General features: G+C 38.7%; 1 protein-coding gene and 1 long non-coding RNA gene across 2 annotated transcripts in view; one reads left to right on the top strand and one right to left on the bottom strand.

The window, feature by feature from the left end:
• LOC127537755 (uncharacterized) overlaps positions 1-24653 on the top strand; it is a 329554-nt gene that overhangs the window by 232558 nt on the left and 72343 nt on the right. The window lies entirely within an intron of this gene.
• On the bottom strand, positions 3492-23541 carry tmem214 (transmembrane protein 214). Its single transcript, XM_022199847.2, has 17 exons — positions 23258-23541; positions 17043-17236; positions 16467-16617; positions 16142-16276; positions 15474-15556; positions 15118-15223; positions 13449-13530; positions 13063-13164; positions 12617-12758; positions 11973-12064; positions 9895-9943; positions 9556-9663; positions 9312-9429; positions 9112-9208; positions 6123-6291; positions 5592-5743; positions 3492-4741 (listed from the first exon to the last, which is right to left on the bottom strand). Exons 1-17 carry the CDS (start codon positions 23406-23408, stop codon positions 4612-4614), a joined length of 2061 nt encoding a protein of 686 aa, XP_022055539.2. The 5' UTR covers positions 23409-23541; the 3' UTR covers positions 3492-4611.

The raw sequence follows: 24653 nt of genomic DNA, 5'->3' as shown, positions 1-24653 counted from the left end.
GTACAAGCACCTACACATACGTACGCACACATGTGCCTACGCATACACAGACACATTCAGAGATCAGCACATTAAGAGCTGTCTCTATACAGTTTAAACTAAAAATACTAAAATAAGGCACTCTGCAGCTTTACAGACATCAGTCAACTAAATTTAACCTAATTTGTCACGGCGAGCAGGTGGACCCGAGCAGAAAGCCACACTACCAAGGCTGGCTGAATGAAAGTGATTTATTGTTGGGGGGTGAATAATGGAACGGAGGGGGGAAATCCAGGGTGCAGGAGTGGGGGGTTCCAGGCAGGAGTGGGGGGTTCCAGGCAGGAGTGGGGGGTCCAGGCAGGGGAAACCGGTGAAGACTTGTCGGGGAGAGCCGGAGGGGAAGGAGGATGGCGGGGGATCCCAGACAGCTGACTGTGTGGAGGCAGGAGAAAACAACGTTAGAAAACACGGCAGGAACTCAAAACAGATCTTGTAGAGGCTAGAGAGCAAACTGAACTGCATGGTTCTTGTTCAACAATCTGGCAGGGAGTGGAAGGATGAGCCGGTTCTTATTGTTGAGGTGAGTCATTAGTGTGATGATCCTCAGCTGTCCGGGAGCCGTGGAGGTGGTTGATTGCCTGAGTGGAGTCAGCTGGGAAGCTAGACTCCACTCAGGCACTGAGCTGTAGGGGGAGATACAGGGCAGAGGAGCGGATGGGAGACAGGCAGGACAGACAGGGCAGAGGAACAGGAGAGGGGGAGAGGAGGAGAAACTAGATAGGAAAGGGGGTATTGAGGATGTCAGGTGGGAAGAACGGGGTTGAGGAGGGAGCCCTGACATAATTTCTTTACTCAAAAACACTTTTTTCAATTCCCTTCTAAATCCTGATCTTTTACACTTAAGAATGAGGCAGTAAGGAAGTCCATTCCAATATGCAATAGCTCTGTACAATACAGTTCTTTTCAGTGCATTTGTCCTAGGTCTAGATAGTCTGAAACGACAGCTTAAGGCCTGTCTGGTTTCATAATCATGTGTGATCTTGATAGGTACTAATCTAGAAAATAAGCTACTGGGTTTACATGAAGTACAGATATTATTCAAATACAAAATAAGGCTGCACACCAATCTCTCCTCTACTTTCATCCAGGAGAGTTTATCATGCATAGCAGTTACATTATTCTTAATAGAACAGTGAAGTGCCAGTCGTGCAGCTCTATTCTGAGCGAGCTGGAGTTTAGCAAGTTCTTTTTTTGAGGTGCCAGACCATATTAGAGGGCAGTGGTCAAGGTGGGATAAGACTAATGATTGAATAACAAGCTTGATTGTTGTGTCAGTTAAAAAACAAGCACATTTTCTTATGTTTGAAATACTTTTACTCATTTTACTGACTATATTGTTTATGTGAGTAGACCAAGATAATGTTTCATCTATAGTAATGCCCAGCAGTTTGGCTTCTCTAACTTGCTCAATAGCTGCACCATGTAATGAGAGGACCAACTCTTGATTAGATCTAAGTGAGTAGATAGACCCAAGTACCATACATTTTGTTTTAAAAATATTCAACTTTAACTTGTTTGCTGTAACACAGTCAGCTATCAGTGTTAGCTCATTTTGAAGTGTCTTACTAACTTGTTCAGTACTGTTTGCAGATGTAAAGATGGTTGTATCATCCGCATGCATTACTATACCCGCATTTCTTAACACATATGGCATATCATTTACAAAAATATAATAAAGGAGAGGTCCAAGGCAGCTCCCCTGGGGAATACCACACTGAAGTGTCTATATCTGAAAAAGCACCATTAAACTTAACACATTGTCTCCTGTCAGTCATATAACTTCTCATAAAATCAATCACAGAGTTATTAGTGTGATTGTTTGTCTGTGTATGTAGCCCTGCGACAGACTGGCGACCTGTCCAGGGTGTCCCCTGCCTTCGCCCCAGTCAGCTGGGATAGGCTCCAGCATCCCCCGCGACCCGAGTGAGGATAAAGCGGTGTATAGAGAATGGATAGATGGTTAACTGATCATATTTGGAGCATTTTATGAGAAATGGACCAGCAGCCATTTTCCACCGAACTTTCCATGTTAAACAAAAGAACAGTTTTATCAACACATTCCCCTGTACGGTTATACAGCAAAACACAGTGTCCAGAGAAGATCAGCTAATGAGACAAGCATGAACAGAATTTTCTTACCTTCATGTTGACAGTCCAAATGCATAAGGGAATGTTCGAAGGTCAGCAGTCCTTTTATCAGTGAGCATCACCTTCTGTTGACTTAAATGATGCACACACGCACCTGTGCTTGACCAGTTCTGATGTGCGGCTTAAACAATCATCCATGTTGTCCATTTCTGTGTTTCGTTTTTCCACTTATGTGCACGAGTTTCCATAACCTGTCAGAAATGTGTGAAGCCTCAAAGCTACCTGAACTTTTTCTGACAAGATCCGCCTTTGATTGAAGCATCTTAGTGAGAACAAGATCCTGAAAAGCAAATTATTGCGCTAAAATCATCTTAAAGTCCTTCTAATAACAGTTCAAGCAGTGCTGCGTAATTTTTTGCATAATGGCCACTTACCTTAATAAAAGTCTCCTGGCAGCTCTGATGGAAATACAAATAATCAAACCCTATAAACCCAGAATCTGTGTGGAACAGAGACTGAATATCAGGGCTGGAGTGGGATTCATGTGATGCATCTCCAAGTAAAGATACATCCAGATATGCTTATTATTAACCACGCCTGACGAACGTCAGTGGGGTTATTGCATTCGGTGCGGTATCTGGCTGGGTAAGTATGTATGTATGTATGTATGTGACTATGTCCGGTCCGATATCTCTGCAACCGCTGAAGTCAGGATGATCAGACTTGGCACTGAAGATCAGTCCAAGGTCCCCTGCGCAGTTGTGGAGTTACAGGTCAGCAGATCAAGTAGGGAGGGAGATACGTACATGATCAAAATTGATACATATTGCATCAGTTGTATAGGGAGGACAGGGTTTTCGCCAGCAGAGGGCGTGGTTCTGCCCTCTACTGAGGGCTCATCCAGTTTGACAATTTGTGCTCAGGATAGTCTGACAATATAAAATATATTTGTTAATTTAAAAAAGATGTTTTATTTTCATATGTTGGATGTTTTAGTTTGAAATAAAGATTTGCATAATAATTTGGTTCACCTGAAATTCGAAATGTTATATTTTCCATCTGATATCATTTCAGTGTCACATTTTTATGGATAAATTTGTAGAACCAATATAGCAATGTAAACTGAAAGAAAGGGTGGGCTAACCCCAATAGTTTCTGCAAAGTAATTAAAAACCTAACTTGCATAATAATTTGGGTCACAGTGTATTCTTGACTTTTCAAAGTAGAAGAGCCCCTTTTAGACAAGAGGATTCTATAAGGAAGATGGTCCTAGACATGGCATGCTTTACTTCAAGGCCACCTTATGGAATTTTTAAACTTTAAAAAACAAACAACAACAACAAACAAAAAAAAAAAACAGCAAATGGGGTTGAAGTCTTTATTATAAATCATTTACATAACAAAGTAAGACATTAGTTGCGGTCATATCCATCCAAACATCTTAGGTACAAGGAGCGGTTGGTGAATCAGCTAATCAGAAAGACCTGGAGAAACAGCTTGCTTATTTCAGCATACGAGGATGTTGGCACAGAAATAATCATGATCCCATTATTGACAATTAGCATGTTGATCCACACACATTGAGAATCTCATCGATTTTCAAGTACAAGTAGACAACCGCAGTGTTTCTTTTAGTTGGGGTCATTAGCAACTGGTGGCAGATGAAGCATAAGAAAAGGGACACAAAAAATTAAGCAGCAAAGGCGAGACAAGATAAGATAATGTGCAAGACAGGAACAGCAGGTAGATTTAATTTTCTAGACTGATGTGCGATACATTCTCAAATTCACACTGTCCACTACAAATCTTCTGGAGGAATCAGTCCACCGGCAGATGTGATTCCTTCCTCACTGTATCTCTCTTGCTGACGGGTTCACATTGTGAGAAGCTCCTCAAGCTTGGTGAAGGTTCTGAACACACTGTGTCTGATATGATGATATGGTGAGTGGAAAAAGTGTTGGAAATGAAGTGGCCCCCAGAGTTTACCTGATGAGGTCTTCAGTGGCTTGGAAAAGTTTTTGGTCTTTTCCCTGCCCTTTACCAAGTTTCCTTATAACATATTTTTTTTATCTTTAAATAAAAATGATTTATAAATCATCTACAAACATACATTTTCTATAAATTACATATTCTATTTAACCCAGAGGTTAAAATAACAGCTGAAATTTGAAGTAGAAAACTCAGGGAGAGAGAAAGATACGACCTCCGCATCAAGCAGTGACAAAAAGATTAGTAGAAAAAAAACAAACATCTATACAACAGCAAACTGATTGATAAAATTTAGCCAAAACAGGAGACAAAAGGGTCTGTATAAGTGAGAGTTTCTTTTTGTCTGACCCCACAGAGTCTAATCAAGGCTTCATGAGAGGAGCTGAAGCACCGAAAGGCAGCCTCACACTGGGTCAGTGTGTGTGTGTGTATATACAGTATGGAACTTCTTGTGAGTATATTGTATGTGTAAATTAGTCAGGGTCTGTTGATATGTTATCCTGCACGTGTTAGAAGATCCTGAGCCCACGTCTTGATGGCTGAAGTTGTGTGTTGGAGGAGCTGCCACGTTGAGTTGGTCAGGGACAAAGCATGGCCTTGCAGACATGATATTGAAACCTCCCCGCTGCAAAAAAAAAAACAGACATTAACAACATTAGTGTAGTCTTAGCATATCTAAAAGTTACTTGTCTTGATTGACCAAAAGTCCAAAACCTTCAAATGCCTGATTTGAGAAGCTAGAACAAATTAATTTTCAAGTATTTTTGGTTTTAAAAAACACCTTCAAATACTTTCTTTGTTTACTGCAGATGGACTGTAATCATATGACTAATTTCAAGTGAAATACATACTCACATGGAGAAAACAGTTTCAGAATTTGAAGTATTTTTGCTTTTGGGGCATTAACTGCATTACTTTAACATTTTGTTATTTGAAGGCTGTTAAGTTATTTTTGTGAAAAATCATTTCAAATCATCACAGTTTATTTAAATGTTAAAATTTTGTTTAAGCATCAGATAGAGTAGAATATCCTTTATTAGCCCCACAAAGGGGAATTTGCAATGTCACAGCAGCAAAGTGACAGTAAGAAAAGCAAGAGAACACATCTATAAATTAAGACACAAAATATATACACTATATATAAATAAGGAAAAATAAGAACAAAAATGAGATGCATTGAACATAGTTAACATCACCTCTTTGATCTCAGCCTATACATTCATGAGCTGATGTAGTGTTAAACCTGAGAGGCACTGGATGCACATATGCACCATAACAACTAAAGTGAGTGCTACAAGGTGTTTTATGATATGGATATGCTATGACACGTAAACTTTTACACAATAATTCAGTTTTTTCATGAATGAACAGCTGGTTTAACCAGCTCCTGGCACACTTTAATACTAGATGTACATTTAATGCTGCTGCTACCCTCAGAAAAACCAAAACTGTTAAAGGCTGCATTGTGTACTGACTTGCAGGAGTCTTGTAGGTTGGTCCACGCTTGTTGTAAAAGGTCAGATATGTACGCAAGTGCTGGCAGGATGTAATTCTGATGGAGGAACATAAGGAGCTCCTTCAAATATGCCAACACCTGGAACACACTGTCAGGGGTGTTGGTGTTTACCTGGGCAAGACACACAGGAGAAACAGTCAGTAGATTTAAGTCAAAGACATGTCTCCAAACATTGTGGAGTGCAGGTGAGGGCAGGTTGACTCAGACTTTACTTGAACACTTTCCCAGTTTACCTTATTAGTGGTATAATAAGAAAAAATGGGAGACTCAGAATGGAAATACTATAATCTAACTGGAAAAAAACACCAACTACCCAATGGATGAAAAATTTCTCAGTTTTTCACTGTTTAATGTTGCAGATCTTTAGGCAATTAAGATTTAAATAGATAAAAGTGACTTCAGCATCATTTAACAGCATCCTTACTCGGACTCCCTGAACCTTAAGCGGAGCTGATTAAAGAGCAGAAGGCAAAGATATGCACAGTCTTACCCATTCTATGACCAGCGGTGTCGTTTCTTTGACCCATAGGCCAAACTGTGTAGCGTTTTCAGCGATGAAGATGGCTGCTGCTTTTGCCTTCTCCAAACCTTGTTCCATTAGTGGCCCCAAAACTCGCACACACTCAGAGTAATAATAAGGAGTGCTGGTCTCCAACCAGCTAACAGTGGAAGAAAGAACACACAACATAAACAGCAGTTAAATGCTTTGCCTGAGTGACTCAACATACAGAGAGTTAAAAGATTTGCTACTCATGTCAATGTTGTAAATAATAGCTTAGTATGCAAACTAAAGTGAAAAAGTGTGTCTGCAACAATCTGCCTTGAGTTTAAATACACTTTAGTGATAGCAGTAACCACTGACAGACATCATGGATGGATAAAGTTGCTCTGACAGTATTTGTTGACATCTGACCTCTGTTCCAGCTGAGTAGCTGTTCCAGCAGCTGGACTAATGTTACCTACAATAAAAAAAAAGTCACTCCATCCTGTAGATCAGCTAAGACGATGATTCTAATATCAAATTGCTATGAAAAGATTAGTAACAATACAGATTATTTACTGCAGCTTGATTGCTGACATTAATACTAAATTAAGTCATTTTTGGCAATTTAATTTATAATTACCAGTAAACTAACCTAGCGTTTCCTTTGTCTGTTCTTTACATTTCTAATGTAACCAAATGTATATTGCAGCAAACATTAAGTGTCTGATTATTGATTGTTATTTGGCATTAGCCTAGCTGCGCTAGACAACCCACGGCAACAAATTTAATTCTCTGCCAGGGTGGGTCTAGTTACCCTCAATAAGGTTCGAGGTTGGATGCTCCTAAAACTGGCCGGACCAATCACCATGAAGTGTAGAGTCAGAAGGCGGGCGTAACTAAGTGACGACAGAGGCGCGACGATTCTGACAGAAACAACCAGCGCACAATAAACAGTTATCTTTTGACTCGGCTTTGGCCACAGCCCTTAAAGATTTGAAGCTAAAATTCAACTTGAAAGATAAACAAAGGACGGCACTAAAGTGTTTCATTGAGAAGAAAGACGTATTTGGACTTATGCCGACGGGATATGGCAAATCCTTAATATACCAGTTGGCTCCGCTGGTTGGGAAGCTAATGGGACTTAGCCACAATCCGGCGCTCTAGGAACTACGTCAGCCTATTCGTTGCACTGATTGGTTGTATACCTACCCAATTGCTGCAGAGTGATTTGAAAGACAACCTTTTAGCCCACCTCCCTCCCTGTCGAGCGTTCCTAGACCCTTGTGTCTTAAGAGCTGGGTCTAGCGTGGCGAGGCTAATTTGGCATAGTATTGATGAAGGAAATTGTTCAAAATTTCTATCCTATTAGAAACACTTCTGAATATATAGCAGTCTAGGACAAGATTCATCAGTCGCCATGACCTCAGTGCTAAAACATCTTTCCATGACAGTATAAACAAACAAATGCAGAAAATCAACAACACAGGTATCATAATATCCACTGACCAGAGACAACAGATAAAGAAACTGCCATTGGTCTAAGTTTGGCTCATATTTCTTTTTCTCCTGTTAATCGGTGAAACACTACCACAGCCAAAGACACAGATAAACAAAATAAATTTTGTAAAAGTGTTCAAGTCATGATAGTTGACATTATATTACAAATGTAGCTCATAAATGCATTAGTGAATGTCAATGAAAGTATCCTAATTATATTACTGTAGGATTTTGAACATTAATTTAGGACAATGTTTCATCAAACTAGGGCTGCAGCTATCGATTATTTTAGTAATCGAGTATTCTGGCGATTAATCGAGTAATCAGATTCTGCGCTTGGTATGCGCAATACAGCATCAAAAGCGGAAGTGAGCCCGCTATGCAACAGAAAAAAACGTCTTGGTGGAACAGGGGCAGACATATGTGGTGTATTGTACACATACAGTATAGTACAGGGGTATTCAACTAAAACTAAAGCCATGAGAACCTACATGTATTTAGTTGGTGATGCAGAAATAAAATAAATATGTTTTTATGTTTGCTTCATTTAAACTGCTGGTACTGCAGTTGATAGAACACAAATACAAAAACTGATTAGTTTATTAGTATTTATTACAGAGAATGTTCCATCAGTAACATTAGTTTGGCTTTGATTTGACCACAAATTAAAGGGATTTCCTTCATTATGAGACAGAGTCAGACTTACATGCACTTCAATACAGTATCACGTTTGAATATATGAAGTGTGATAGTTTTATTGTGCAGCTGTCTGTTAGGAATAATCAGCTGCATTGATCGGTAAAATAAATACACTATGCACGTTTAACAGTTTTATACCAGCATTCCTGTTTTACATAATTTCAAGTTGCTGCTTTTTACCGTCATAAATTTTTATGTTCCTCATTGTTCTCCACTAAAACAACCTGTTTGCGATTGGTTCATTTTGTGGAAAATGAGCCAAATGATGCGTTAAACACTCCTGTTTGTGTGGACAAGTTTGAAGTAGAAAGTCGGAGTTAACAAAGAAAGTTGAAAACCACCTTCATACTTGTTGACTCGGACTGAGGTTCTAGTTTTTGTCGAGTCAAGTTAAACAAAGAAAGCCTGACTATGTCAACCTGCCTTCGTAGTTCAGCCTCTGATCTACTAAACCAACGCTGTCAACATTTGAAAAGCTGCGGCGGTTAAAACAGAAGTGTCTTGTCAAATTCAATTTTGATAGGTCCTGATCCGTATCTGATGAAGTCTGGGTCCAAACTCATTTGGGGTCATTTAGTGACCTGGAGTTTAGTATGTAGTGGACTAAACGAAGCCTCGATCAGAGAATTTTGCCTCGAGCAGTTCTAGTAATCGAATTACTCACATAACTTGTGGAATAGTTTCAGCCCGACATGAAACACTGTGCCAGTAAACCAGACTGTAAAAACTGCTTTTTCAGCAGCGTGCTTCAATACAAAACATTTTTTGAGTATCTAACATGTGAAATGTGAGTACTTACCTGAAACCCTGCTTTGAGTAGACTGTTATTTTGCTCCAGGCCTGCTGAGATACAGCTATGATCCCTGAAGAGTGCAGATACCTGGCTGTGGTGGAATCTGAAACGCAACAACTGTTACTACAAGACACATAATGTACGGCAAAATCTGCCATAAATATGAGGACTAATGACTGCAATGAGTAAACAGCAATCTGTCAGACCTGCAACGGAGTGATGAGATCTGATGTCATGGGCAATGAAACCAGCGACAAACACAAGCAGAACCATAAGCAGTTTGGACCAGGGGAACCCGTGACCACGCATCTTCACCTGCAGATTCTGGAGACACAGGTAAGTACTGTTAACCAATATTATTTATTCATTTTTAATTTACAATTGTTAAATAATAAATTTCAAATTACTTTTAGCATTTCAAATCAAACGTGCTCTGTGAATTTGTTTTACCTGGCACAGATGATTGCACTCCTGGAGGTCATTAGATTCAACAGTGTCTCTCATCTCTTCATTGGTCACTCGGAAGGACTGGATTGTTTCTTCAAGGTTCTTTCGCAGCTAAAAAATTTTAAGTAGAGAACAACAGTCGAATTAAAAGATGATAAAAAATTCCATTAGGAAAGAAAGAAACTTCTCTCCCCTTCTGCATCACACTGCATTTTGCTCAAATAATAAAGCAGTTCCACTAAGTGTGCTCAACAGTATACACATGCAATGTTGCTCTAATTAAAGTATCTTTCAGGAGACAGCTTTGGTGTAAGTACCAACAGACATCATGACAGGACCTACTTTTGGTGGCAGGACATTCCAAGACTTCAGCAAGTGGTTTAACAGCAGACTGTAGAAGGAAAAGAGGCATTGACAGTCAGTTCTATCTATTAGTATATGCATGGCTAAAATTATCATTATTTCTATATGCAACTACTTTTACTTACATATGAATATGAATAATAACTATAAGTGCACTTCTCCGCTTTCTTTTTTCTCAAAGTGAGAAAGCAATGTATTGGCAGTTTGCGTAACACAGCTGAAATTTACACCGATCAGGCACATCAGTATGAACACCTTCCTAATATTGTGTTGGTCCCCCTTTTGCTGCCAAAACAGCCCTAAACCACCGAGGCATGGACTCCACTAAACCCCCGAAGGTGTGCTCTGGTATCTCCTCCAAGTCCTGAAAGTTGTGAGATGTGGTCTCAATGGATTGGACTTGTTTGTCCAGCACATCCCACGGATGCTCGATTGGATTGAGATCTGGGGAATCTGAAGGTCCAGTCAACACCTCAAACTGGTTGTTGTGCTTGTCAAAGCATTCCTGAACCATTTTTGCTTTGTGGCATGGCACATTATCCTGCTGAAACAAGCCAGAGAATACCAATTCCATGAAAGTGTGCACATGGTCTGCAACAACACTTAGGTTGGAGGTATGTGTCAAAGTAACATCCACATGGAGGACAGGACCCAAAGCAGAACATTGCCCAAGGTATCACACTGCATCCGCCAGCTTGCCTTCTTCCCATAGTGCATCCTGGTGCATTCCCCAGGTAAGCGATGCACATCCACGTGATGCCACAGAAAATGTGACTCATCAGACCAGAACACCTTCTTCCATTGTTCCATGATCACGTGCCCATTGTTGGTGGGCCAGCTTTAACTTCCTCAGCAATTTTAGCAACAGTAGCTCGTCTGTTGGATCAGACCACGAGTCGGCCTTCTCTTCCCATGTGCATCAATGAGCCTGTCGTTGGTTCACCACTGTTCCTTCCTTGGACCACTTTTGAAAGATACTGAACACTGCACTCCGGGAACACCCCACAAGAGCTGCAGTTTTGGAGATGCTCTGACCCAGTCGTCTATCCATCATAATTTAGCCCTTGTGTAACTTGCTCAAATCCTTACGCCTGCCTTTTTTCCTGCTTCTAACACATCAATTTTGAGGACAAAATGTTCACTTGCTGCCTAATATATCCAAATTGCTAACAGGTGGCATGATGAAGACATAATCAGTGTTATTCACTTCACCTGCCAGTGGTTATACTGTGAAGCTGTTTAATATATTGTATATTTTTTAAGTGCTAGAAAAGCCAATCATCAATAAAGCATATGTCAAGCAAGACAGCCATTAAAGCAAATGTTCAGAATTGTCATACTGACATTTTAGGTATTTTCACTGATTCATGACATCAATTTCTGCTTTGACGAACAAGAGATACAAGATACAAGAGAACATTCCACTTTAACAGTTACTCTTAGCTGCTGGTTGCCTTTGAGGAACACAATGAAATGAATAGTTTTTTTCCCCTCTAATTTGTACATTCACTAGGAAAGATAAAAAGGCAGCAAAATATCCTTTCATTTTTTACGAAGGTCATATAAATACTACAAAAAACTTCAAACATATTTGAAACATTAATTTATGCCTGAATACCTGAATCCTCACTATTAATGCTAGAAGACATCATTGTTGGAGTTGCAACACATTGATTTACTAAAAGAACAACCGTTTTAGTAGACTGCAGACATACACTAATAATTTTACTAGCAAGAGACCAAGACAATACTTTGGAGGGGAACTTTCACCTGCTATTTTGCAAATTTATGAGTTGCAAGACAGTGACCCATCAACTGCTCAGTCGTGTGGTAGTTTAATCGTGTGGTCAGTTATGGTAGAATAATGTATGCAAACGTAGGAACATAAACCTAGAAACAAATCACAACTCTGCAGGTGTACATGCATCAAAGGTGCACTATGGTACAAATAACACTATACCCCTAATTGTAACAAATGTTTTTTTTAATCACAGATGAGCAACAATTTAGCTTCTACTATTCAGTTTATAACTAAAAAAAATATAAGTGTAACTCACCTGGACTGGGGTAAGTGTTTGGTGTAGAGCTGCCTCCACACTCCTAGACTCTGCACATCCACACACAAGCACTCTGTCATACTGCTGAGTAGCTGCAAAAAACATAGGAGAGACTCAGTTATTCCAATTTCTAATTAAATTCTCTGAATTTTTGAAGCTGACAAGAATACATTCTTGTAGCCGAAAAAATGCAGCTGACCAGTGGATTATGAATCTTATGTAGATTATCAATAAATGATGGCAGCAGAAACAGACCAAGACACCATCCAATGCAAAAAAATCTCCTTCAAAAGTACTGGTATTACAGTTTAATGATAACGAACACTGACGAAACATGCCCATGAAAAGAGCTCTTTAATTCTGATGGACACTAAAACATTTGTTTGAAGGTTTAGATTAATTTCTCACATTAATTTTATGTCATTTGTAAGTGACAATATTTGGCTGGTTCACCTATGGAATAAAGGTGCTGGTTGGTTGCTCTAAACACTGTTAGTGTTTAAGAGGACTTACACTTCAAGCTTGTTCATTTATCAATACCCTGTTTTGACCGTTTATGACACAGATTACCATAATCAGGGTATTAACAACATGCTGTATGGCGTGTGTGTTTGTACATGTATATGCGTGTGTGTGTGTGTCACCTCTCTCTTCATATCATCTGGACAGTGTGGTGTGGCTCTGGACAGAAAAGACGGCAGGTATGTGTGTAATGTGCTCTCAGGCTTGGCTCCAAATGCGAGGGCCTTCAGCCGAGGATACAAACGTCTCAGCTGCTCCTGTAGACTGTACACAAACAAAAATAGGGTCATTACAATTTACAACAACTGCTATAACAAATACCAAATAAGCAAATCACTCAAAAATGCACACATCAATCAACCACAATCACTCTGTGTGTCTCTCCTCAAAGTTTTCAGGTTGTTTAATTTGGTATAATGTGGGGTTAAGTATGTATGCAAAACTCTCTCACATCATATTTCTTTAGCCACTTATTCATACACCATGCAGTCATGCTATGCATACAGAATTATACAAAAATTAATAAAAGAACATTGGTATGATTGTGTTTTCATTCATTTACATTTACCTTGATGACAGAGCATTCTTTGGCATGAAGGCAAAATCAAGTAGAGGAAAAAACTCTTTAGGACCCATGATGCCAAATCCCTTTGTCAGGTTTGCATGAAGTCTGATGGAAAAAAGTCAACACAAATGACATTTGTTTGTTTTTGACAATTTTCTTTTCAAAATATCAACTACATTTCTAAGAAATGCCTGCAAAGGGATAAATAATAAGGCTACTCTCTAATATTTGGGGACAGTTTTTTAACTTATAAAAATAACAATATATCAGGAAAACATGTGGATAGTGCAAACAGGTGCAATCATAGCAAAAAAAGAAGCTTTTGTGTACAATATTATCTATATAAAATAGAAACCATAATAACACACATATTTCTCAGTCAGACTTACAGTAGAAGTCTCTCCAGATAGGCAATGGCATATGAAGATAAAGACTTCACCCCTAAAACAGGAAGCATGATGCCCAGCCACACTACAGCACAAACAAAAGAAGGATAATTACGTTTTAGAAACATGTACTTATGGTATGAAATGTGTTAACTTTTCAGCTTTAAGTGTAAAAGAAGCTCAGACCAGATTCAGTACAAAAAGCTTAGAAACAAAACATCCCTCAGATACACTCTTGTTTTTACACTGTGATATCTCATGTCATGACTAAGGGTGAGTATCGTCAAGATTTTAACTGTACTACTACTTTTACTGATGTGTGTATTCATCCGGTACTTTCATGGTGTCAATATTTTTTGATAGTTTTTGTTTTTTTAGAAGAAAAATGACTGGACAAATTAAGAACTGAATAAAGATTGCTTAATTTTCCTCGTACATACTGTATATGAATGAAATTTTATGCAGACATTGGTGTTGATGGGAATGATCAGAGCACTGTGGACAGTGACAGGCTTAAATCACTAAATAAAACAGACTCCATGTTCAGGCTGTTAGTAAACATAACGTAGTTGGTCAGTGAGGGATGAACTACAAGCTCAGCTGTCAAACACTGATTGTGTTTTTGCTCTGACACGCACACGATTTGCTACTTTTGTGGCAACGAACATTTTCTGCATCAACTGTAGTAAGGCTAAAACATACTTTCGTACATTCATCCCCTGTGCTGCACAGAGCTGCAGGTGAGTGATGGAGCTGCTTCGCCCCTCAGACACAAGGTGTTCGGTCTGTCTGAGTTGATAGCTTCGACAGACAGAACCACGTTTTGGATTTGGAAAGCCAAAATACATCATGGACACGAAAACATACACATCAGACACGTTTTACAGTGATGACATAAAATGTGTAAAGCAGCGTTCTTACTTTACAAAGCATCATTAACAGAACCGTTAACGTTGAAGCTTATCAATTCTCCGGAATTTAAAAATTTCTCCCCAGAGCTTGGGACCCATCCCGAATCATGATTTGATTTAATTTTGCTGTTGTGTCATTTTGTGTTGACGAATACACGTAATTTTTCACCACTGTAAATATTTCTGTCTGTATATAAGTCTTGGACATATGCCAAGTGAAATCATATTACAGTCTGGGACTCAAATACTGAAACCCTTGAACTCTTCCTGAACAGTGTCTGTCGTCTCATTTGACTCTATCCTGCTGTTCATGAGGAATATCGATGGATATGCAACTTTGCAAACAGCCTCAGAATGACTCAGCTGTGTCTTTTCTTGCCTTCAGGGAGTCAAGTGGTATTCAATAACCTTACTTTGTGGTTGAAGGTTGTTATATAATCTTCCAAGAATATTCATCCCATGCCCACATGCTGCAGACTCAGTGGGTGACCAAATACCAGGCAAAGACCTGAAACAGCAGCTGGCTGTCAGTGGATATGTTACTGGTCTGATGTGCACTTTTGCTTCAGTGACTCCCAACCCAGAATTTCTGTCATCACATATTGTTGAGAAAGTGGGAGAAAGGGCAAACAGACACAGACCAGGACTAATAATGAGCAGATAATATCTACATATCTAGAGGAGTATAAGGCTTTGTAGATATGCAACAATGCATATGAATGATTTTTTTGCAGCAGTATAACATTTTGATTGTCCATTACCTCTTAGTCCCTGGCTGAGGTCATAAAATCCAGCTTGGCCCAGAGCCCACATGATGGTCAAACACTTCACTGGTCGATTCTGAACAGACCGCAATAACTCCAAATACTAGACAGGAAAGAAAAGAAAAGGTGATGATATTATAACCTGTCATTGCAAGATTACTGTACAGGACAAACCAGGTAGCAAAATCTCACAACTGGACTCAAACTGTTTGTTTGAAAAAGCAAACATAACAAAAGAATAAGATAAAAAAAAAAGCACTTGCTGAATATTTTAATGCAAGTGGACTCAAAGTGGGTAAGCAGCAATTTGCCAGGTATCTGCAGAACTGAAGGTCACACACACAGACACTCACCTCTGGCAGGTTTTGGGTGGCTATTCTGGGTTTGTCCTGGAGGATTGCCTGAATGCAAACTCTGTAGCCATGCAGAGGTTCACCTAGAAACAAAAAGAAAAAGCTGTTGGTGCCAGGTTGTGTTTTTAAGTTTGATGTTTAACATGAACCCACAAACTGCAATGACATATCAAACCAAGGTAAAATACTTTCATAAGCTGCTATGGAGCATTAAGGTCCAAGATGCTGAACGTTTGATTGCAATAAGCATGGTTAGAGCCTGTAGCTGCTTGTTGTCCCACTTTTTCTCTGTCCTTTAATTTTTTCTTGCCCATCTACTCTTTGATTTTTAATTAAGGCCAAAATGTCACACATATTACAAAAAAAAAACATACAAATTTAAGAGTCAGAGACAAAATCAATGCCTCTCACTAAATAACAGCATTAAATCTTTTGATGCTTTTGTTGTGAAATATCAAGTGTTTTTTTTAATGTGCCACATCAAAATGAAGGATATTTGAATGACTGCTGAAATAAGCTTGACTACCTGTGAGCCAAGAATCAAATATTTGAATATTTTCAATAATAATAGTACAGTCTCAGTAACTGAAGATGAGTAGTGTGACACTCATAAAAACAGAAAGTTTTCAAATCCACTGCCACCTCTTCATGCAACATCCTGCATTTACCTGACTGTCTGTCCAGCTCCCTGAGCATAGTGTAAACACAGTGGTCGAAGAAATCTGGCAGAATGTTGCTGCATCGTCCAATGAGGCCTTTGATCACACCTCTCAGCTCTTTTCCTGTAAGGCAGTATGGGTAGTCTGGGACAGAACAGATGGATACGACTTCAGTGCTGATAACTGAGGACAAGTGTCGCTAAATGTTATATTACACAGTAGTCACTGACATATTTCAGTCGCATGAATAAACCTTTAATACTGTAAAGCTTTATTGACTCCGCAGTGGGGAAATTTTTGAAAATACGAAAATAAAAGCATAAGTTTGGCTGACCGTGAGCATAGCTGCTGAGTGTGGGCTCATTCTCTGGTGCAGTCAGATTGAGGTTGAGGTATCCTGCCAGGTCTTTGACCCAAACAGAAGGATTTTCTGGGAACAGGGTTTGACTGCGAGCCAACTGCTGCTTCAGGTCCCCAACATCCAACTAAAAAGGAAACAGTGAAAATATCAGGATTACATTTTCAAAAACAACACATCCCTTCAGTGAGGACAAGATGTGCTTAAGCATGTGATGCCTTGCCTTCAGGATGTTACAAAGCAGCTGTGTTTGCATGAGGATATTTATGGCCTTGAAAGCCCGTTAAATTAATTTTATCCACTTAAAATAAATTGTTTTAAGTTCTTATATCAATATTGAAAATTAAAAATTTAACGTTAATGTAAAATTTTAGCAAAAACCAAGTGGATTTAGGGAAGAAAGCACAAACAGAACCTTCTTAATAATTTGTACACTGCAACATCTGACAACTTTCAGCTTTGTTTAAACCATTCATATTATCAATTTCAGAAAAGACCTAATAAAACTATAATACAACAGAGTCAATCAAGAGAAATCTGTGTATTACTCACAGCTTTGAAAGCTTCCTCGAGGGTCTTGTGAGTTGCAGGTGTGACTGTATTGCTGGAGTGTGATTTCTTGGATGGTTTAGTCGATGAGGCCTTCTTGTTTTGAGGATCGGCAGGTGGAGGAACTTGCTCCTTGTTCTGTTTCTTTCCCATTTTCTCAAAGCCATCAAACAAAGTCTCTGACATCTTCAGGGGTGCTGAAACAAACAACGCAGTCGTGGTTTAGACAGCTCTGGTTAAATGCAGCATCTACTCTGAGCTTCTTTGACTTTCAGCAACAATCAAGTTACATTTCTCTCCCTGGTTGCTCACTCCTCTCACATTCAGCGCCTTACTTATCCCTTCCACCCTCCCTCCGTGGCTTGTGTAATAGGCTGTTATTATCTAGAGCAATATTCATGCAACACTCATTACAACTCACAAAGGAACAGAGTTAAGCACCAGCAACATTCCAGTATTCCCTTTTATGTTACTTGTAAAGACTCCCTTGTAAATAAACTACATCTGGTGTTAAATGATTCTTCATTATTAGAGCGCCAACAAATTGGAAGACCAATACAAACACTTGAAATCTGAAGTTGCTACAACCAGATATTTTCAGGGCTGTACATATTCACATTAAATTTTACAATAATGCCGGTTTCTATTTTTAAAAAAAAATTGTTTTCTCAGAGCGTTTATTGTATTTTTAAAGAAATGTCAAAGCCTCTGAAAGGGTACAACCAAAGACTGTGTGTTACATTATATTTGAACCACGCACAAATGTGGACCTAATTTCTTTTTTATAAAGGCTCACTACTTTCTTAAAACACCCAGTTACTGCAGTTCTTAGTAAGCATTATTCAAACAAACGTATAGAGTGCATTTGATGGGGACTATTTCCAGATGCTGATTAGTCCTCCTGTCAGTATTTACAACAGAGCAACGACCAATGTGGGATCGAGTCAAAATAATACCACAGTGCTGGTCATTGTAATGAAGAGGCCAGCACAACATTATGGCTCAGTATTGTATTTCTAATAGCTCTACGGCACTAAGGATTAAGCTACATCAGGCTTTTGCCACACATTTTCAAAATAATACCAATACCATAAGACAACAGGAGTTTCAACTGAAACGACTACTATTAAAGCTTCTATGTATGGCTCAAACCCTAGGTCATGCTGCAGAGACATGTACAGTATTTAACTATGGGTCCACACGACTGCACACAGGGAATCCAAGTCAGACCCACCCACAAACTTGAGCAGTTGTTGACAGGGGTCACCAGTTGTTCTTAGGCCATTCAGCTGTACATGTTGCTGAGAAACCTAAATCTATATCTGGTCTGCATGCGTTGGCAAAACACAGCGCTGTGATGCAAGGAAGGGACGCATTTCATCACACTTTTACTTCTTCATCTGGATTTAATATGGACTCCATCACCATAGTTTTCCCTTTTACAAGTTGGTTAGTAATGACTAATCCTAAATCCACTGAAACAAGCAAACTGAAATCATAAAGAATATTTTGGAGCCGTTTTCTTGACAGAGAAGCCCAGTTGTCCAATAGGAATATCTCAGCTGAAAAGGAGGCATCAAGACCAGACATATAATCACAAACAGTTTAGTAAGAATTGTTACAAGGGCAGATCAGTAAGGAAAGTACTGAAAGCTGAGATTGAGGTAATGTGACCAGGGGTAAATGCCTATTAATGGAAAATAAATATCAATAGGTGTCAGGAATTTGGTCAGTTCCAGTAGAGGCTTCTGGCATGAGAAGATGTCAGCTTCAGTGACATACAGTAACAGGGCAACAATGGCAGGGCACAGTGCAGTGCTAGGAATTGTTAAAAGATGTAAATGTCTAGTGATACAAATGTGATATGATGATATTAAGGGACAAGAATTAAATGTAACAACTTGTTAATTAGTTTCAAAAGAGATACCATAAACTGTGTTTCATATTATTATTATTTTCCCTGAAAAAGAGTGTTTTTTGTTTTAGTTTTGAGTTTAAGATCATTCCACCTGCTTCAGTCCTTCAGTATTTTGGTTCCATTATATTAATGATTTTAAGCTGTGCTAGCATCTGTCAATTGATCTGTCTGCCATTTGTGATGAAGACTGGAAAATCTTTACAATTATTCAATGGGCTGACATTACCTTTTGGACATTCATTGTCAACAAAAAAGAGGAAGCCTATTGACTTTATTCTCTGAGGTTTGTTCTAATGGCACAATGAGTTTAACATTTTAGAGTTAAATATCTCTAACTATTTAATGAAATGTGGTTCAGTCATTCATCATCACCAGAGAATGAATTGTAATAACTTTGAGCTCTTCGGTTTTCTTGTAGCAACAGCATCAGGTCGAATTTAATTTTATTTACCACTCTGGTTTACGATGAACCACCTGCTAAAATACACAACGGTTTCTTCAGCTTCACTTTGTGTTTAGTGCAAATTTGTGTACGCTTGAATGCCAACATGACAACATCCTGTGCATAGCATAACTGACATGAACATGCTATCAATGTCACTATCACAAGATTGTTAGTATGCTAACATTAGCATTTAGATAACGAAATCATGTAATGGTGCAAACACCAGGGACCCAATAGTGAAAAAGTTATTCCGGAGCTCTGACAGAGGCATGGTAATGAGATTTCTTTTTCATTAAATTAAATATGATTGACAAACTTCTTGAAAGAATATCTACAAACAAGTATGCTGCAGATTCCAGTAAGTAATCATTCAAAGTTAAAGTCAAAGTCTAACCCTAACCCTACACCCCACCTCCAGCAGCAAATTAAAAAAGATGTTAATAAATAAATAAAAAGGCAAACACATTAAGTAGAAACGGTCTTGACCGCATGTATAATTCTCCAGCAAACAGGACGAATGAAGACACAGCATTTCTAAGAAACTAAGAAACATTTCATAATCAAAGAACTACGTGACTGTAAAACACTTTGAGTAATGTCTCCAGTCCTTGAAAATGTTTTAGTGCATAAGATAAGTCAATAATAGGCAGGGTTTTGTTTTTACTTTTCTTAAAACAAATAACATGCTAGACTTGAATAATCACTTTGGAAATAAATAAAGGTAAAAATCAAATGTATAGATACTTTTCCCTATTTTCAGTCTTAAGTTATTTAAGGGTGAAGGACTTGACAATGACAAATAATAAGTCTTGTCTCATCTGTAAAATACTTACTTAAGTCTCATGTTGCACAACATTTCTAACAGATACAAAAGCCTCAGGCTGAACTTCAGGCTGGAGGATTCTATTTAATGAAGCAAAACCACAAACTCAACAGCAGCAGTCTCATGATCGAATGCTGACAGCATGTAAGAAACAAACTGAGATCTGGCATAATTGCTTGTTGACTGTACGACTATACTAATCGTCTATTGGTGAACAGTGATACATTAATCTTCTTGGTAAAGCTGCAGATCACTTTCAGAGGAAAGTATGAGCCAGGTTACACAGAGGGTAGGAATGTATATTAATTACTTCACATAAATACTTGGTTGGTTACAGTTTATTTACCAAACAGGCAAGTACATTTCCTATTTTTATAGACAAAACCTTTACACCATCTCTCCACTGACAGAGCCACAGTCACAGATAGACTTTGGACAGGATGATTCACTGATAAAATGCATATTCATAAACAAACAGCGGTGATAGAGTGAGATCATTACATAGGTAGTATCCACTTCATTAAGGCAGTGAGGAATATTGGAGTGCAGTTCCTGTCAGGTTCAGAGAAAGTATGCTAATGAATATAAAGGCAAACAATTGATCATAAGTCAGTAATTACATTCCGCAAATTCAGCCAATAAAGAATCATCACACAATAAAGAGACTCTTAATATTGTTACGGCGATTTTTTTCCTCCCTTGGTAGGGTAACCAGCCCCTTCTAATCACAGCTTACAGGTGCAGGTTTGCTGTGTGGTAAACTGATTTAACACAAATTAATTGGAGGATTCGCAACATTCAGGAACTGAATGGAAATAACAACAATACTGAAACTAGATTTTGTTGAAGGACTTCTATTTCATTTAACAAACCAGATCACAACTTTCACCTGTTTTTCTGTGAGCTGATATTTTGCTTTTGTAATGTGGTAAATTGGATTATAGCGACTGCACCTGAATTACTGGAATCCTATGTTAGTCTCCCATGTTGCCAAACTACTAATTCAGCATAGACGTCTTACAACTACAGTAGTTGGCCTGTTGCAGAACTCTGCAGAATTGTGAAATACAAGTGTTTGACACTAACGTGTCTATGTCCCCCGCCGCAGACATGGATTTGAAAGTCAAAGTGTGACCTTGAAAATTATGCGAAGGTCACCCAAATTGACTGGTGTCGGGGGATCATCCTAATACAAGTTGACATCAAGTTTGACGAAGATCCGACAATTCCTTCATGAGATATCGCGCAGACAAGGATGTGGGACGTAGGGACGTACGTACGGACGTACGTACGGAGGCGAATACTAGGTCCCCCTCTTCGCGCGGCGGGGGACAATTATCATTTATTCCTTTTTAGATGAAAACTCAAACTGTTGATGAGTATAAACATGAAATCCTGCATGTTCATGTGCATTTCGTTGCTCTTCTCAACAAAAAGTGCAAAGCTTCAGTTAGGATATAGATACTCACAGTATAGTGCCCACTCATACTCCTTTGACAGATTGGCGGCATATACTTTAGTAGTTATTACTGGACCAGCAATGTAAGTTGGAAAGTAGTCTGTCACAGACTACTTTCCAGCTTCTGTACAGAGTCTACAGCACTCAACCCCAAGCTGACAGGTTTCTAGTTTACAAATTAAGCTTAAAAAAAAAAAAAAAAAAAAGCTGGGGCGAGTAGCTTTTTTTAAACAAATAATTGGCTAATCAGTAGTAAATTTGTTGAGGACTACGGTATTTTTACGAAGAAATGAATAATACACGCATTTAGCACACTCATTCTCAACATATCTGTACATGTGTCTTGTCAAATTATATAAATGAGCAACACATTTATAAGCCACTTCTATCATTTTTATCACTTAATTCACTTTAATTTTTATACTTCTGTGCCTTGAAATGTGTATATATACTGTAAACTGAATTTTTAAATTTCACTTAGCACCATATTGATCTTAAATTAGAATAGTTTATATACTAACCTTTACTGTCAATTGTTACTAACAGTGCCTTTTTTGTTATTGTATGTTGTATGTAAGCTGCTGAAGACTGAAATTTCCCTCGGGATGAAAAAAGTATCCATCTATCTATCTACATTGTCCAGGCCTACACATACCTGAAGTGTTTTGTTAGTATTGTTAAATGATTGTTGTTCTGTTCTTATTACCCAGATATTCAAGCATAATAGAAAAAATACAATAGAGCAAAATTAAGATCATGATAAACAATAATGGATTGTCTATTTAAGGTATATGAAATTATAATAGTAATAACATGTTACTACATTGTGAATTGGAACACAATATGGATTGTGCTACGTTGTATATAGGTAAACCAACACTGCTTTTGCTCACACTTTGCAAAAGTGTGAAAGAGGAAGCACATGATTCTAGTCGCCACGTCGTTAAGTCATCTCTGAGAACAATGACAGCTGTGACCGCAAAAGTGAGCTGATGCTGTTTAATGTTATATTGTCTGATAAAATGCAACTAAAACACCACTGAGATGTAGTTAAAAGTGCAGCAGCAGAAAGACAAAAGGTCAAAAACGTGCTAACACATGCTTCAGAGACGCAGTTCTTCAGTGATGACGTTGACTTTGTTGACAGAGTGCTAGCATGGCTGCTAATGAGCTAACTGCACTTGCTAGCCAAGCAGCTACTCCCTCAAAGTGTATGTGACAGGGCCACACAGCACACAGAGGACTGTTAGCTCTCACTTTAAGAATAATGTGTCAGTAGGTTGTTTCAAGTATATCTCTTCAGGAACGGACTGACAAAGCCGCAAACAAGACGCCGCAGAATTATGCGTGAAGCTAAGCTATAATAGCTAGCTTGTCAAATCAGATGACACTTATGATCAGTCTTCGTTTGCAACATTATTTGACAGACAGCGTAAAGCTAAGGTTAAAGATACAGTTTAGTATGTACACAGGGAGCTCCGTCCTTGTCTTTTCATTTGAACTTTTGCCGTGAGGTAAATGGGTCACGGAGCGGGAGCTAGCAGCGGTGTACAAGCGGGCCGTGTTCACTTACGTCTGGATGGCTGGTTTGATTCGCCCAGGGCTTTCCTTCCTCCGCTGCCTGTCTTTTTGTCAGTCGTGTCCTTGCCTCCCCCTGAGCTGTTGTTTTTCTTCCCTTTCTTCACTACCTCCCATTTGCCGGCTGAGCCATTATTCGAAGCCATGCTTGGTCCAGGTGGGGTGCTGCTGCTGCTGGTTCGGTTACCGTGACTTCCTGGCTCCTTCCTCCTTGCTGAGTGGGTACTGACGACGGGACGCTCCGCCAGCTGCTCCGAGCATTTAACCGTCCGCGTGCCACGTCCCTGTGTCGGCCTGACGTCAAAGTGGTGCGTTCGGACCGTTAACTTTCAAATGTTTGGTTGAACCGACACGTTCCAACACGTTCACAGGTTTTTTTTTTTTTTTAAATCAAAGGAAGCTTCAAAATTCACCTCAAGTTATCCAGAGCTGCTTCAAATCTAATCAAGTCTTCTATGTGTTTATGTCAAAATACTAGTGACAAGGTGAAGCTGGAAAAAAATGCTGTTTTATTACAACATTTAAAAATGGCGTCTGTTTCCGAGTTTCCACTATAGTCTGTACAGTCTATGGTTCCCAATGGATAGTAAGGCTAAGATGATTTGTTAATAATTGACTAGAACATGTAAGAAGTTAAGGTAATCAGCAACTATTTAATAATTTCCTAATTGTTTTATGCCAACCTAAGAGTAGTTAAATGAACGTCTTTGGGTTTTGGACTGCTGGTAAGTAAAAGATATACATTTAAATACTCCTGCTTTTTTTTTTTTTTTTTTTTTTTTAATAACAATTTACTGACATTTTATAGAACTAACAATCAATCAGTTAATCCTGAAAATGACCAGATTAAAAAAATCATTAATTGTAGCCCTAGTTTGAATGCACATTAGTAAACTTTTAGTTATTTTTTACAGCCAAATCTTAGCATTGGGTAGTTTGTCAGAAAATAAATAAAGTATATATTCCCAAAATTTACAAATTTCCCCTTCTCAAAGGTTAACACTCATTGGATGTTGCACAAAACAAGCAATTTGAAGATGGCATCAGTAGCTGTGGGGAATTGTACTTTATATATAGCCCGTTTCTATCTACCTGTTAAAAGTCTGTTCTTGATATAAACTAGTCTTGAATAATAAAGAGGAATTGGTAGAGAGTGATCTGTTTCCATTGGGAAGTTAGTCCAAAATACTTAACATCCTGCACTAGATATGAACTATCTCATCCCTGTTTGTTAATAGGTCCATCACTGACTAGTTCCAGGTCCACTTAAACCATGGGCTTGCTGCAATTCTCTGTCTGGCTGCTGTCTGAGAAACAGACTGTGAGTGTTGGCTTGCTCAAATGAGTCATTTAGTGTTTGGCACAAACCTCCTGGATCTCTCTCAAGAACT

Source organism: Acanthochromis polyacanthus, chromosome 16 (assembly GCF_021347895.1).
Source record: "Acanthochromis polyacanthus isolate Apoly-LR-REF ecotype Palm Island chromosome 16, KAUST_Apoly_ChrSc, whole genome shotgun sequence".
Classification (NCBI taxonomy): domain Eukaryota; kingdom Metazoa; phylum Chordata; class Actinopteri; family Pomacentridae; genus Acanthochromis; species Acanthochromis polyacanthus.
Note: the sequence above shows the minus strand (reverse complement) of the source record. Positions and strands in the feature narration are given on the sequence as shown.

Coding starts and splice junctions, on each gene's coding strand:
- tmem214 (XM_022199847.2), bottom strand. CDS start 23,408: ATGGCTTCGAATAATGGCTCAGCCGGCAAATGGGAGGTAGTGAAGAAA. Junction 16,618..17,042: donor TCGAGGAAGCTTTCAAAGCT/GTGAGTAATACA, acceptor TTTCCTTTTTAG/TTGGATGTTGGGGACCTGAA. Junction 9,944..11,972: donor AAACACTTACCCCAGTCCAG/GTGAGTTACACT, acceptor TTCCTTCTACAG/TCTGCTGTTAAACCACTTGC.